The 15,994-nt window shown below is 34.1% G+C and overlaps 1 protein-coding gene across 6 annotated transcripts in view; it reads right to left on the bottom strand.

Moving 5' to 3' along the window:
• The window catches only part of LOC132715090 (uncharacterized), a 69,576-nt gene that overhangs the window by 21,612 nt on the left and 31,970 nt on the right, over window positions 1-15,994 (bottom strand). For all 6 annotated transcript variants that reach the window (XM_060698062.1, XM_060698063.1, XM_060698065.1 and 3 more), the window contains 2 exons: window positions 9,606-9,687; window positions 2,933-3,084 (listed from right to left, as the gene is read on the bottom strand). In XM_060698062.1, coding sequence (XP_060554045.1) covers window positions 2,933-3,084; window positions 9,606-9,687 — 234 coding nt within the window. The remainder of the gene's footprint in view (window positions 1-2,932; window positions 3,085-9,605; window positions 9,688-15,994) is intronic.

Raw genomic sequence — 15,994 nt, 5'->3', positions numbered from 1 at the left:
AAGAGCCGGTTGAACCGGGTGATGCTCCCCGAATAGGTTTTGGACACAGGAAGGTATACCTCTTGTAGTGTCAGAGTTATGTCACAGACAAAGTTCAAAGTGTAAAAACAACCTAAATGTTGCACGCGACAAATTGTCTCAATATGGTGATCATTTCTGTGAAATAGTTGTAAAATCCGACTTCAAATAACAAAGTTATGGCCCGGACACAATTTTCCTGCAAGGTCATGCTATGACCTTGACCTTCAAGGTAGCCATCCAAATATTGCACACGAAACATCATCTCAATATAATGATCATTTCTGTGAAATAGTTTTAAAATACAACTTCAAATAATGAAGTTATGGACCAAACAAGATTTTGCTGCAAGGTCATGCCGTGACCTTGACCTTCAAGGTAGCGACCCAAATGTTACGCCCGACAATAAGTCTTAATATGGTGATCATTTCTGTGAAATAGTTGTAAAATCCGACTTCAAATAATGAAGTTATGGACCGGACACGATTTTGCTGCAAGGTCATGCTGTGACCTTGACCTTCAAGGTAGCAACCCAAATGTTGTGCATGACACGTCGTCTCAATATGTAGATTATTTCTGTATAATAGTTTTAAAATCCGACTTCAAATAATGAAGTTATGGACCGGAAACGATTTTGCTGCAAGGTCATGCTGTGACCTTGACCTTCAAGGTAGCGACCAAAATGTTGCGCGCGACACATTGTCTCAATATGGTGATCATTTCTGTTAAATAGTTTTAAAATCCGACTCCAAATAACAAAGTTATGGACCGGACACAATTTTACTGCAAGGTCATGTCGTAACCTTGACCTTCAAGGTAGCAACCCAAATGTTGCGCGCCACACGTCGTCTCAATATGGTGATTATTTCTGTGAAATAGTTTTAAAATCCAACTTCAAATAACAAAGTTATGGACCGGACACGATTTTACTGCAAGGTCATGCTGTGACCTTGACCTTCAAGGTAGCGACCGGAATGTTGCGCGCGACACGTCGTCTTAATATGGTGATCATTTCTGTGAAATAGTTTTAAAATCAGACTTCAAATATTGAAGTTATGGACCGGACACGATTTTGCTGCAAGGTCATGCTGTGACCTTGACCTTCAAGGTAGCGACCCAAATGTTGCGCGCCACACGTCGTCTCAATATGGTGATTATTTCTGTGAAATAATTTTAAAATCCGACTCCAAATAACAAAGTTATGGGCCGGACACGAATTCGGGACGTATGTACGGACGGACTGACGGACGGACAACCCGACGACTATATGCTCCCCCGAAATTTTTCGGGGAGCATAATAAGAAAACAAACATAATAACAGCAAAATGAAATTTACTTTTTCACAAATTTTGAAATTAATCATATGTTTTTCTTGTGCTCAAAACAAAATTGAAATTCCAAAACAACATTTTCATATGCAACCTTGTCCAAGAAAATTCATTCAAGATAAAAACTAATAGATTTAAAAAACAATGGTTTCAGGACTTATCTAAACCCATTGGTACTTGAGGTACTGTAACATTTTCTACACAAGCTGCAAGAGTTTGGAAAAACTCAACACATTTTGAAGAATTATCTTATGACTTCACATTTCACAAGTTCTCCTTTACTTGACTGGTTTGAAATTAACAACAATAAAAGTAGCACCAAAATCAACAGCAACTACATACCTGAACACCATAACAAACAACAAACTGATGCAACACTTAATGAGAAAACACTGACACTGCAATATTTCTAACAGTTTAATCACGAAAATCTAGAAAATAATCTGTTAGAGGGGGGTCCTGGCAACAGTAATTAAATACTCATAAAACTACTATGATAATATGGTGGAATGCTGCAGTCTATTGAAGTTGTTCACAACACTGTAAAAATGATGTACAACTTCCTCTATGATCCTCCATCAATACAACAGACTAGCTTGTAACACACTGTCTGCTTTAAAAAAATACAGTTCATCAAAATCAGGCTTTTTCCCTTGAACTTATGACTGTACATAATCAACCTTTCCCTGAACAGTTTACATTTGATTAAGTGAAATTAAATGAAGTAATAATAAAACCTTTCTCCCTATTTGTTGTAGGCCCACTTAAAATTTTTTAATGTTTTCTTTCCATCTACTTTGGTTGAGCTGTATATAGTGATGGTCATCCCCTACAGCATTCTGTTTACAGACTTACATTTAGGCTTTTCCTACAAACATATCTGTACATGGTCTGAACTTACAGTTATCTGTTCTGCCCTTTGTGATCAATTCAGTGATTTGCTTGGAATCTATATAAATTCTACCTTCCATGTACATAATTCTGTTGAAGCCTTCTGTACAATTCTGTTCAAAGAAGTTTGTAAGCATCTGTCTTTCTTCTGTTCATAAACTTACAAGAAGCTGTACAGAATGTGCCTCCCATGTATACACGTACCAAGATGCTGTATAGAATCTGCCTCCCCTGTATATAATTCTGTTCAAAGACTTACCAAGAACCTGCACAGAGTTTGCCTGAACAGTTACAAACCTACTCAGAATCAGTAAAGAATTCTGTTCACAAACTCATCAAAAATCAGTTAAGACTCTATCTTACCCAGAAGCTGTATAGAATCTGCCTTCCCTGTATACAATTCTGTTCACAGACTTACCCAGAAGCTGTATAGAATCTGCCTTCCCTTTAAACAATTCAGCTTACAGACTTACCCAGAAGCTGTATAGAATCTGCCTTCCCTGTATACAATTCTGTTCACAGACTTACCCAGAAGCTGTATAGAATCTGCCTTCCCTGTATACAATTCTGTTCACAGACTTACCCAGAAGCTGTATAGAATCTGCTTTTTCCTGTATACAATTCTGTTCACAGACTTACCCAGAAGCTGTTTAGAATCTTGCCTTTCCTGTAAACAATTCTGTTCACAGACTTACCCAGAAGCTGTATAGAATCTGCCTTCCCTGTATACAATTCTGTTAACAGACTCAGGATGTGCTTGTATTGCTGCCTCACATTCTCCTGATAATTTGTTCCAGAAATAAACATGACCATTCATGTCACCACTCAAGATTAAACTGCCCTTCATCTGAAATTAACAATTTATCATGTAAAAAATTGTTTCATATACTAAATACATGTAGTTCATTGACATCAGTACCTTGTTTGGTCTGCGGGGACTAAAGGCAGTTTGTAACAGTACTGAAGCCATAAAATGTGGCTTAGGTCAATTCTTTGGAAGACCACCATCCAACCGGTTGGATGTCTTCCATGACCATTTTTATTGAGTAACTTGAACACTTCAAATGATCTGACTGTTTTAGTAAGCAAGCACTGTTTTTACTTTTTGACCACAGGGTTTTGGAAATTGGTAATAAATAATATGGTGCCATTATGTGCCATATACAAGAGGGCAGCAACCTAACAAGTATCTTGGTTTCTATACTAATCCTGGCTTGTTATTCCTCAAGTAAATCTCCAGTTTCCTGCATGAATCTCTAGGAAAAAGAGTAAAGGACAAATGACATTAAAGGACATTGTGAAGCGAGCCAAATGATGATTGCAAACACTAGACATAAGACTGAATTTGTGAATCTGATTTGTATGCCTAACATTCTCTTGAGTGATCTTACATCATTATTGTGAATAAAGATGGTGAAACAACACAACATGTTTCACTAACACAATGTTTGTTTTCAATGCCATAAGTAACTCAACACTCAAGTTTTTACTTTTTTCTGACATTCACAAAAAGAAAAAACTTAAAATCTTTAAACTATCAATGTCTTTATACCACAAATGATGACAAGAGATTTTGACTTGAACAAGTGATTAGGCTATGAGATCAGAAATTTATTATTTAATCCCCCACTCTAACTTCAAATCTCAGCAGACAGGATTGGTTCAAGCTGTGCTGAAGACATTATTGTTTAATTTGACAATTTCACATAATAATTTATTATAACCCGTTCTTTTATTAATTTTTTGAATGCTAGTGATGACAGTGACATGTCTATGTGGAAAATATATTAGTCTAAGCAGCAATCATCTGAGAAGTTTGGTTTAAACATACTTATTTATGCACATACTTTGCGAAACAAGTTCATGCAACTTATATTTATCATTTTCTAGTCTGCTCTCAGGAACAAACCAGTGCTGTTATCAGTAATAAACATGGTTGTAACCCTATTAGTGCTCAAACCCATGATCCCTGGGTTGAGAAGCAGCCACTTTAACCACTGAGCCATAACTCCCCTTAAAATCTGATAAGTTGTAATATGACCAGACTCTGTACTGTTGGCTGCTTAATTTTGGATTTTTGACATTGAAAATTTGAAATCCCTTATAATTACAATGAACTATTCCAAATTCAATTTTAGCAAGACAAGTTCAATATACAAAAAACTGACTGTGTTAGGGGTTAGGGGCAATTTGACCCTTACCACAAAAATTATGTTTTAATGAACTTATCCATCTTTCAAACTGGTCATTTTTTAAGTGGCACCAACAAAGTATAGGTCATATGGCAACTTTCTAGCTTTACTAGTGGAGAAAGACCTCCAGAACAATTTCAAAATATATATACTATCTAAATAGGGAACAATGCAGACCATGATCATATGGCAAAGAAATGACATTTGATCTTAATCTGTACTGGTTTTGTGGATAGATTCAGTTGCCACAAACAGGCTAAAGGTTAAATGAGTTACACCTAAGAATTTTTGATCAATTTTGATATGTTTTAGGTGGTTTAGTGCAGTATATAATGTTACTATTGACTATAAATACCAGAAATGATGAAATAAACTTATATCTGATACTTTAAAGAGAAATTAGAGTTTTTTGTAAGTTGGCTCTCAGTTAGTAAAGCTGAGAGGTGGGAGTCCTATATCAAAGGGTAGTTAACTTCAGTCAGTACAACATTAAAGTGTTTTAAACAGTAAATTATGCTTCACAGTAAACAAAAACTGAACCGGTCTGACATTTTCACCTCATGTACCATACATAACTTTCCTCCTTGTTTCACTGTAAAATTGGAGTTTGATTTTGTTTGGTAAGTGGGAACACCTGTAAATCACAAATTGAGTTTACAGTCTTTAATCTATTAAACTATACATCAATCTATTATTTGATCCAATTATTGTTACAAGTATCTTTTTATGCTACTTTAATTACATATACTCTGTGAAGATTTTATTTTCTGTTGTGACTTTCACCGAAAAAAAAAACTTTTGGGAAAAAAACAAGCACACCTGGGCCAAAGTAACATCATAAAACTGTAATAATAATTTCATAATTGGACACCTTGATTGTTATGTTTTGATTTAGGGTTGAGTTTGTATAGGGATTTGAAAGAAGATGAAGTGTGTGGGAATTGAAATAAATCGTTAAAGTAATGACCCTATGCTTCATAGATCACTGCGATGCCTAATCGTTCCTACGTTATAACGTACCAATCTAAAGTCACGTTTTTATAAAACATTTTTTTTAATATCAACTTTAAAAGTCACAAAAAATATCGCTGAGAAACATATGGTACTAAAATTGGTTAAATTGAAAAATCAGCTATCATTAAATATTAATGACTGTGCATATAGCCAGACGAAATTATTTTTTGATGAATTTTATATTTCAAAGTACATCGGTCGTAAATGTTAAATGAAATTCATTTGAATTTAAACATTCAAAGGATAAAGGGGGGAACTTTATTGTCATTTTATTGCATTATTTTGTACAATCTGTTAATACTATGCACACATAAATAAATGAGAGTGAATTTCACTGAAGAAGAAATATTACCTGTAGATAAAGGAAGTAATTCTGCATTTTATATTCAATCAACATTCAATTTTGTATAATTTGTTGATGGGTCCAATTTATTTGATATCATTTTAATGTCTTCCTGGGAAAATTGTCTTCAAAAGAATGAGCATTGTCTCCCTTGATATTCAATATTTGAACCGTGTCATGACAAAACCAACATAATGGGTTTGCAACCAGCATGGATCCTGACCAGCCTGCGCATCCGTGCTGTGAGTGAGTCTGATCAGGATCCATGCTTACAAACCCTATAACAAGTAAAGAAACTGATAGCGAACAGCATGGATCCTGATCAGACTGCGCGGATGCGCAGGCTGGTCTGGATCCATGCTGGTGGCAAACCCATTATGTTGGTTTTGTCATGACACGGCTCATTTGTACTTGCAACATTAACTGTGAACTCGTGTTTGAAATGGGAGCATAATTCAATGAAAAAACACAGACATGGTATTAAAATATTTTATCTTGTTAAAAGTACACACTTTAAAATTAGATTTTCATAACTAATGCACAACATTTTAAAAGCTAGCAATGTAAAATATACCACAGAAAATTTGACCATTAAAATAGCACTTTTTGTTCTAAAGCTTAATATACCGGTAATGTTTGTTACTAAAAAGCTCAAGTTGGGCCCATTTTTAGTTATTGTATTTTGTTGTATTTTCTGATCGCAAGATCAGTAAATACATAGCTACCATCCACGGTCTAACACAAAATTTCCTAACAGACCTAACAACGCAAAGTAGTTCTAACTCAAGACTGCTTAAAAACCAGCAATTTAAAAGACAGAATAATTTTTAATGTAGGCATTTAACGAATTACAGTGCATTGAAAGTTCAGATTAGTCAATAGAAATATGAGGTTACAATCACTAATTTCGCGGATTAATATCATTTTAATCAATGAAAATGCTATTTTTAGCTATGTCGATTACTGAATACTCCAGGGCGTAGTACACAAATAAATCTGACTGCCGAGTAGTGGAATATATACATGTCGGACTGTTTTGGCGAGAAGATTTTCGTTAAATTATTTTTATCAGTGTTAAACAGGTTTATCGTGAACAAAATACCTCGAAATTGATAAGGATTACAAACACGAAATTGAAATTCTCAATTTAGAATTACAATGTATTTGTTTTTATTCAGGCTACATATTACGTATTACTTCACCGTGGTGCAGGGGTAACGCGCTCGTATCACGCTTGTTTAGGGTGTGAGAGGCCTAAGGTTCAAATCCTAGTCGAGGCAACTTTTTTTTTAAGTGTCTTTTTTAAGAAAGTAGCCACGATATGCAAGGATAAGTGTGGCTGTCATAAAAAATGATTTTTGATGCAACTCTAGTCATGCAAAATCCCATATGTATCAATCTCAAACTGTTATAGAAAGAAATCTTAACGCAGTCGCTGCGTAAGATGAATTATAGTATATAAAAACTAGAAATGTGTCCATAGGACACGGATGCCCCCACACGCCACTGTTCTGTCAATCTTATGACTCTAGGTCAAATATTTTTTGGACTACATGTGCCACAAGTTGAAAACTAAAAATCAACAAAGGGCTATAATTCTGTTAAATTTGGTCGCAGCAAAAATTCCTTCCTTTACTACCATCTACACATTAAGGTTGTTCATCCCTGGAAGTTTAAGCAAAATCTGCCATCCGGTTTAAGAGGAGTTGCGTTCACAAAATTTCTACATAGTATATAATGAAAAAATCAACAAAGGGCCATAATTCTTTAAATTTGGTTGCAGCAAAAATTCCTTCCTTTACTGCCATCTACACATTAAGGTTGTTCATCCCTGGAAGTTTAAGCAAAATCTGCCATCCGGTTTAAGAGGAGTTGCATTCACAAAATTTCTACATAGTATATAGTGAAAAAATCAACAAAGGGCCATAATTCTGTAAAATTTGGTCCCAGCGAAAATTCCTTCCTTTACTACCATCTAAACCTCAAGGTTATTCATCCCTGTAAGTTTAAGCAAATTCTGCCATCCAGTTTAAGAGGAGTTGCGTTCACAAAATTTCTACATAGTATATAGTGAAAAAATCAACAAAGGGCCATAATTCTGTTAAATTTGGTCGCAGCAAAAATTCCTTCCTTTACTACCATCTACATATTAAGGTTGTTCATCCCTGAAAGTTTAAGCAAAATCTGCCATCTGGTTTAAGAGGAGTTGCGTTCACAAAATTTCTACATAGTATATAGTGAAAAAATCAACAAAGGGCCATAATTCTGTTAAATTTGGTTGCAGCAAAAATTCCTTCCTTTACTGCCATCTACACATTAAGGTTGTTCATCCCTGGAAGTTTAAGCAAAATCTGCCATCAGGTTTAAGAGGAGTTGCATTCACAAAATTTCTACATAGTATATAGTGAAAAAATCAACAAAGGGCCATAATTCTGTAAAATTTGGTCCCAGCGAAAATTCCTTCCTTTACTACCATCTAAACCTTAAGGTTATTCATCCCTGTAAGTTTAAGCAAATTCTGCCATCCAGTTTAAGAGGAGTTGCGTTCACAAAATTTCTACATAGTATATAGTGAAAAAATCAACAAAGGGCCATAATTCTGTTAAATTTGGTCGCAGCAAAAATTCCTTCCTTTACTACCATCTACATATTAAGGTTGTTCATCCCTGAAAGTTTAAGCAAAATCTGCCATCCGGTTTAAGAGGAGTTGCGTTCACAAAATTTCTACATAGTATATAGTGAAAAAATCAACAAAGGGCCATAATTCTGTTAAATTTGGTTGCAGCAAAAATTCCTTCCTTTACTACCATCTACACATTAAGGTTGTTCATCCCTGGAAGTTTAAGCAAAATCTGCCATCCGGTTTAAGAGGAGTTGCATTCACAAAATTTCTACATAGTATATAGTGAAAAAATCAACAAAGGGCCATAATTCTGTAAAATTTGGTCCCAGCGAAAATTCCTTCCTTTACTACCATCTAAACCTTAAGGTTATTCATCCCTGTAAGTTTAAGCAAATTCTGCCATCCAGTTTAAGAGGAGTTGCGTTCACAAAATTTCTACATAGTATATAGTGAAAAAAATCAACAAAGGGCCATAATTCTGTTAAATTTGGTCGCAGCAAAAAATTCCTTCCTTTACTACCATCTACATATTAAGGTTGTTCATCCCTGAAAGTTTAAGCAAAATCTGCCATCTGGTTTAAGAGGAGTTGCGTTCACAAAATTTCTACATAGTATATAGTGAAAAAATCAACAAAGGGCCATAATTCTGTTAAATTTGGTCGCAGCAAAAATTCCTTCTTTTACTACCATCTACACATTAAGGTTGTTCATCCCTGGAAGTTTAAGCAAAATCTGCCATCCGGTTTAAGAGGAGTTGCGTTCACAAGATTTCGGGACGTACGGACAGACGGACGGATGGACGGACGGACAGACGTACGGCGTGACGGACACTCGGACGGACAAGTGCAACGCTATATGCTCCCACTCTGTGGGGGCATAATAAACTTATATAAGAAAATACATACAGATAGTCAGTATGATTTAGATTGCAGGGATCAGAAAATACCACAGAGCTTCCAGCCCTTTGATTTTCATAAAGGCAGCTACTGTACTTAATACAACACAAATTGATTATTCAGGTTAAGTACAAGTGAATAACAGCATTTCAATCATATACTGGGGGCAGTTACCTTACAAGTGCAACTGCACTCACTATTAGGTCTGACTGCACTAATATGCACACAAGCCTGGGTCTATACTGGCAGCAGAGGTTTATAATTAAATCCCCTGACATTTAAATAATCATATCAACTTACAGTTACAGTGACAATATCAGCATCAGCACCATTAAATGTCCGCACACATTCTCCTGATACTATATTACTCAGTCGCAGAGTTCTGAAAGTATAAATATATTTATAAATATATAATAAACTAGAAATATATCAAACACAGTACAACAATATACTTCATACCATTCTATTAAAAAATATCCATGCTGTTTTATTTTTGCATTATTGGCTTGCAGCCACGGCTGCAAGCCATTTGTTTTGGAAAAGTTGTTCCGGTTAGGTGGTTTCCTGCTTCCATTTGTTAGTGCATGATTGAACGGGAAACCAGCTGCAATCGTGCCAATCGCAACTTTTCGGCCCTTTCCGTCACTCTTCGGATTAATGATAATAGCCGAGGTAGTTCCGATTGCAATCGTGACAATTCGGGCGATTCCGTCATACTGCGGAATCAGACGAAGTAATATTACGGAAATCTAAGCTATTTTAGTTACTTCGGTAATCCCAGTTTGTTTATATAAATAGGATTTCTATTTTTACTTGATTCCGTTTCAATTCTTTTTCAAGACGCAAAAGTTAGTTTCTTTTATAATTGGTTTTTGTCTACAATAGAGAATGGTTACTGTAGTAGTAATCCGTCTCCAAAGGGCGGTCCTGCTTACCAAAAGATCGTGACCGAATCACGCAGAATATTAGTGCATGATCAAGTTATATTTAGATCTACTGACAGTGGTGAGGTAATCTAAAAATAGCCCATGCATATCATTAACCTTACCACGTGCTGATATCCTGTATTGTCGGTATATCTGTGATCATAGATATTTTAGGTGTAACATAGTTGATACATGCTTTTTAATTGGTACCACGTAACGAAGTCTTTTAGTGCATTTACTTGTCTCTAAAGCTGCTATATAAATGAAATTAGCAACTGCCAAAAGGAATGACACTCTAGGTCTCACACTTGTTTCCCTTCAGTATGATAGATTGATCTCCACGTGAGAGCCAATTTTAGTATTTTTACGATTGATCATTTTCTTTATTAGTTTTATACAATAGAGAATAGATTTCGAATCGTTTTTGACAAAAAAATATTCGTTTTTACAAAAAAAAGTTGCTACTGTTATCGTCATCATATGTATTGACATCATATGTTCCCGTTCAGTTATAATCAGTGGACTTCTGGTCCCTATTTGGTCCAAGTTTGCACGCATAACACTGGTGCTCAAACAAATGGGCACAGGTGCTCGTCCAGTCTTGGGCTTACCCTACCTATCCCTTTAAAAGTGAAACTTTTTTTTTTCGAGAAAAAAAACTAAATAAACCCTTTATGATATACAAATACCGTAATTCAAAAAAAATGTGATAATAAATTGAAACAAAAAAAAAACAATTTTAAAGGGAAGGGATGATGGCACAACTGAGCAAGCCTATCCTTTTAAAAGGAAACTTTATTCATATTTCTTTCATTAGAGGACAGGCAAACCTATGTAATCTCCTATGTAATCTAACCTCTGCATGTAACAACTGCCATTCTCTACCACAGTTATCCTTTGCCCTTTTATATTTGCATAACATATTATACCATGCTTTCTCATATTTGCCTAGGCATAACATTTTATCACATGCTATCTTATATTGACTTGAGCATAACACTATCATCTGATACTGGGCTTCACATCACATTTCATCCCATGTTTTCTCATATTTACTTGAACATAACAAATTATTGTCATTCTATGCACTGGCATACTGTTGCCTGGGCATAACAATTGCAATTTTGTTCTCTCATTGAAATGAGTATCAGAATAATTAATCTATTTGTGCTTATAAGTTAACATAAATGAGCCGCGCCATGACAAAACCAACATAATGGGTTGCGACCAGCATGGATCCAGACCAGCCTGCGCATCCGCGGAGACTCTGATCAGGATCCATGCTATTCGCTTACATACTCTATAACAAGTAGTGAAACTGATAGCGAACAGCATGGATCCTGATCAGACTGCGCGGATGCGCAGGCTGGTCTGGATCCATGCTGGTCGCAAACCAATTATGTTGGTTTTGTCGTGAAGCGGCTCAAATATTGATAAACTTATGCTCTTTCATGTTAACATGAGCATTTGGATGGCTTTCTCTTACTTTGCCCAAATCAAAACATGGATTCCTAACCCCTGCTATGTTTGAATGTCATTAAGAAATCACTTTTTGCTGCATGTGTAACAGTATGGCAAATATATGCTTTACCATTTATCTATGTGCATATACTAATGTATAAATCAATGTTATGCTCTCTCTTATGTCAACACTGGAAACAACAACAACAACAAACATCATCCTCTCTCACACATACTATTCTGTAATTGGCATTTACAAATTTTAAACCTTCTCATTTAATGAGTAAATTCACCAACAAATCTCAATTGCCTAATATACAATATTTTGCCATAAGAACTGATTTTAAATTAGTACTTTTTACCACCATATATACATGTGCCGTTCATACCAGATGCACACACTTCTTTTGACAATAAATTACAAATTGTCAGTGAAATGATAAGGTGGTGCCTTATATAATACATCATCATCTTTTAAGTGAAATGTGTGTACAACAATAAATGTAAATATGTTATACTTTATCATAATCATGCAAAAATGCACATAACATTCTAAACACTGTTGGTATTTAATCATATCCTAAATAATTGAAATGAATTGTCATTCAAATTGAACATGTGGACTTATTCATCATTGTTTTATAAGTACACTACTCTACAAAAGTTTCTTTACCATTTGTATTATTATCACTGATTATTTCACTAGTCTCTCAAAAAATGAAAGGAAGTTGTGTGGAGAAGTGCAAAAGTGTTTGTGGAGATGTGGAGAATATAAAAGACATTTATATTTCATATAGAAAACATCCCATTTAGACAAGTCCAGTAAAATAAAACAGACATAATGGGAGCAGTGGAAATGTTCAGAAAAATAATTACTTCATGACAAAACTTTTTTTATCTGAATTCTGTATCAAATCTCAAGATTTTCATATGTCAGTGTACATTTTGTGGCAGTTTCTGACCAATTAAATTCCTGAAATCTGAGTTTGAGCCTTCTTTATACATGGACATTTTTAATTAAGGAATAAGGGCTGACAGACAATGTCTTAGTGCAAGAAAATTGGCCATGGAAAGCTTGCTTGATTCAATTAAGGCCTTTATAGTATCTTATATAATTAAAGCCTTACTATGTGATGTTTAGTAAATCAATCTTTCCAGTATAAGGATCTCAATGAAAAAAAAAAGCTACAATGAGATCATGGAAGAATAGATAATATAAATTAAGGAATTATAGCCTTTCTTATGGTACACAGGACAAATTTACAAAATAAGAACTTTCTGAAAGAAGCATATAAGTATCATGTGTACAATTTTGGTACAGTATAGTTTTGAAATGAAAAGGGTAGGTCAGTAAGTTCATTTGATTTTCAAACTATTTATATGAAAAATTAAATAATACTGTGCTATTGTCCTCGTAAATATTACTTAATTAGAGACAACTGACACGTTTATAATCAATCATTCATTTTCATATAAACGTTCAAATATATGAACTATATATGCAAGTTAGACTACTGTATAAAGAGAGTGATGTTTCAAATAAAAGATTTAATGACTGTCACATCAACTTGCAAGATTGACTCATCAGTGGTATAAAAGACACAATTTCAGCACTATAGACTGATTCTGTACTATATACTGAAGCCCACAAAGTCCACGAGATTTCATGAATTTAAATCTTAAGGATTCCCATGTGATAACTATCTTTGTAAAAGGTTTAAGTAACCTACTATTTTACTGTACATTTTTCCTTTCTTACAAAAAAAATGCAAATGCATCACAAAAAATTCAGCTATGAGTGGGATTCGAACTTGCTACCATCCATATACAAAAGTTACTAACAACTCTTTAGACCATTGAGTCAAAAGATTGATTCTGTCACAAAGTCACATATAGTAATGAAGGTAGGTGTGCACATGAATGTAAGACAACCCTTCTTTCAGAAAGTCAACATCTATGATGACAGAGTGACTAATTTTCAAGTCAGAAATCATTCAGGTTATAAATCAGAAACTATTTCACATTGATTTTAAAACAAATTTCAGGGGCCAAGTATCCTGAACCAGCCCTAATCTTGCGAACATTTTTGTTTGTAAGATAACAATGCAAATGCATCAGAAAAGACACAGCATTACACTTATTTTTTACATGATATAAATAAAGAAAGAACAAGAGCTGTCGGTAGGACTGCATGCTCGACTATTCTTACCCTGGTAAAAATGAGCATTATCAACCATGGTAAATCATGGTTATATTGGTCATGGTTAACAATACCCAACCATGGGTGCTTGATAGTTGAACAAGGGCCTGATAATGTAGAATTTTTTTTTGATAATGTAGAAATTTTTTTAAAGTTCAAAAAGGGCCATAATTCTGTCAAAACCCATGTAAGAGTTATGGGTTAAGACAATGACCTATTAGGCTCTCAAATAAGTGAGTGAAGTTTTAACCCATTCCCTTCAGCAGTTTTAGAGAAAAACCAACTTGCATGCAAAAACTGAAGCAAAGTGTGACAGCAACGCCTTGGTGAGTACAATAGATCTCCCTATTCTTGGAATAGTCAACATCTTAAACAGAAAAATCATCATTTTGTATTTACAAGATACATTTATTCTAAAAGATTAAATACTGTCACACACCTATTTGCTGGAAAAGCCACCCCTTAATATCCTACTGTTACTATAAATAAACTATAAAGTTTAATTTAGATACATCCGGAAAGATGACTTACTCTTGATAAAAATGAATCAAGTTTTAAAAAAACCATGAGTAATAAACAGTTAAATAATAATATTTATTGTATATATATTATTCAAACAAACATTACCCCTTTGATGTCATACTTTACTAATATTTCTAATTTGTAAACCTATTGATAAATTTTGGGATGGGGTAAATAATTTCAGCCAAACCTTTTTGTACCTTTTGTCATAATTAAGGTATTACAAAAACCTATTCACCATAGTCAAAGGCAAACTTAGTTCTTGATAACATCAGTCAAAATTAATCATAATTACTTTGTTAAATAGACTTTAAATATAATTGAATTTTACAATAAAATTATAGTTATTGAATTATGCAGAAGAAAAAGAAAGTGAAATTTTATAATCTGGTTTTCATGATTTGATCAACTAGTGGGTGGTTGGGGTAAAAGAAATGTTAAAAATGTTAATATTTAAAAGATTTTAATCAAATGAGCCGTGTCACGACAAAACCAACATAATGCGTTTGCGACCAGCATGGATCCAGACCAACCTGCGCATCCGTGCAGTCTGATCAGGATCCATGCTGTTCGCTTACCAACCCTATTACAAGTAGAGAAACTGATAGCGAACAGCATGGATCCTGATCAGACTGCGCGGATGTGCAGGCTGGTCTGGATCCATGCTGGTCGCAAACGCACTATGTTGGTTTTGTCGTGACGTGGCTCAAATATATTATAAAATCGGGGATTGCAAATTTTACAGCATGACATCTGCAGTAACCCAATGACTTTATATATAAATGTGGTTAATGAAATCATTTACTATAAATGACTAACATACCAATTAATATGTGTTAATTAATTAATTTTACTTGCAATTAAATGTTTAACCATTAAGAAAAAAACCTTCAATATACCTTAATGATAATTATTATCTGTGTGTGTGTTTCGTTTTTATCAAAATTTACTAAAAAGCGAAATCTCTCATTAAATACTGAACTAATTTTATGATAAATTAAATATGATATAATAAATAATTCTCACAGATCCGGTACACACCTGGTAAATACTGACATTAACTTCAACATCTAAGAAAAAAATGTAACAATTTTTTGTGTGAAATTCAACATTTTATGAAAAAAAATTTTTTTGCACTGTCAAGAAGACACTGTTCTTCTACCGTCTGTAAACTAAATGACCCTGCGAAAATAAGTTGATATTGTTATTTTTTCCAAAAACAAGAAAAAACAACATTTTGTCTTAAGTTAAATCTTGTCAAAGTTATTAAAAAGGTATGCCAGTTTAAGCATTAAATATGTGTTGACAATCAACGGTCTTTTTTTTTATTTGTTTTTGCTGTAATTTCCTTCACAGAAAAAAATAAATATTTATAGTGTTTAAACTTGTTACCTTATATTTGTAATAATAAGGTGAAGTGAAATGTTTTCATTGAGTTACTAGTTAACTCATTTGTAACAGGTAATGTCATATTGTGCTCTTCAAACCTTAATGGGCTATAGTTAGAAAAATCAATAATTTTCATTAAAAAACCTTGCCTTAATTTATTTATCATTGCTCAAGTTCAATTTAAAGGGCTG

The sequence above is a fragment of the Ruditapes philippinarum genome, unplaced genomic scaffold, assembly GCF_026571515.1.
Source record: "Ruditapes philippinarum isolate M1 unplaced genomic scaffold, ASM2657151v2 ctg577_1_1_1_1, whole genome shotgun sequence".
In the NCBI taxonomy this organism is placed as follows: domain Eukaryota; kingdom Metazoa; phylum Mollusca; class Bivalvia; order Venerida; family Veneridae; genus Ruditapes; species Ruditapes philippinarum.
Note: the sequence above shows the minus strand (reverse complement) of the source record. Positions and strands in the feature narration are given on the sequence as shown.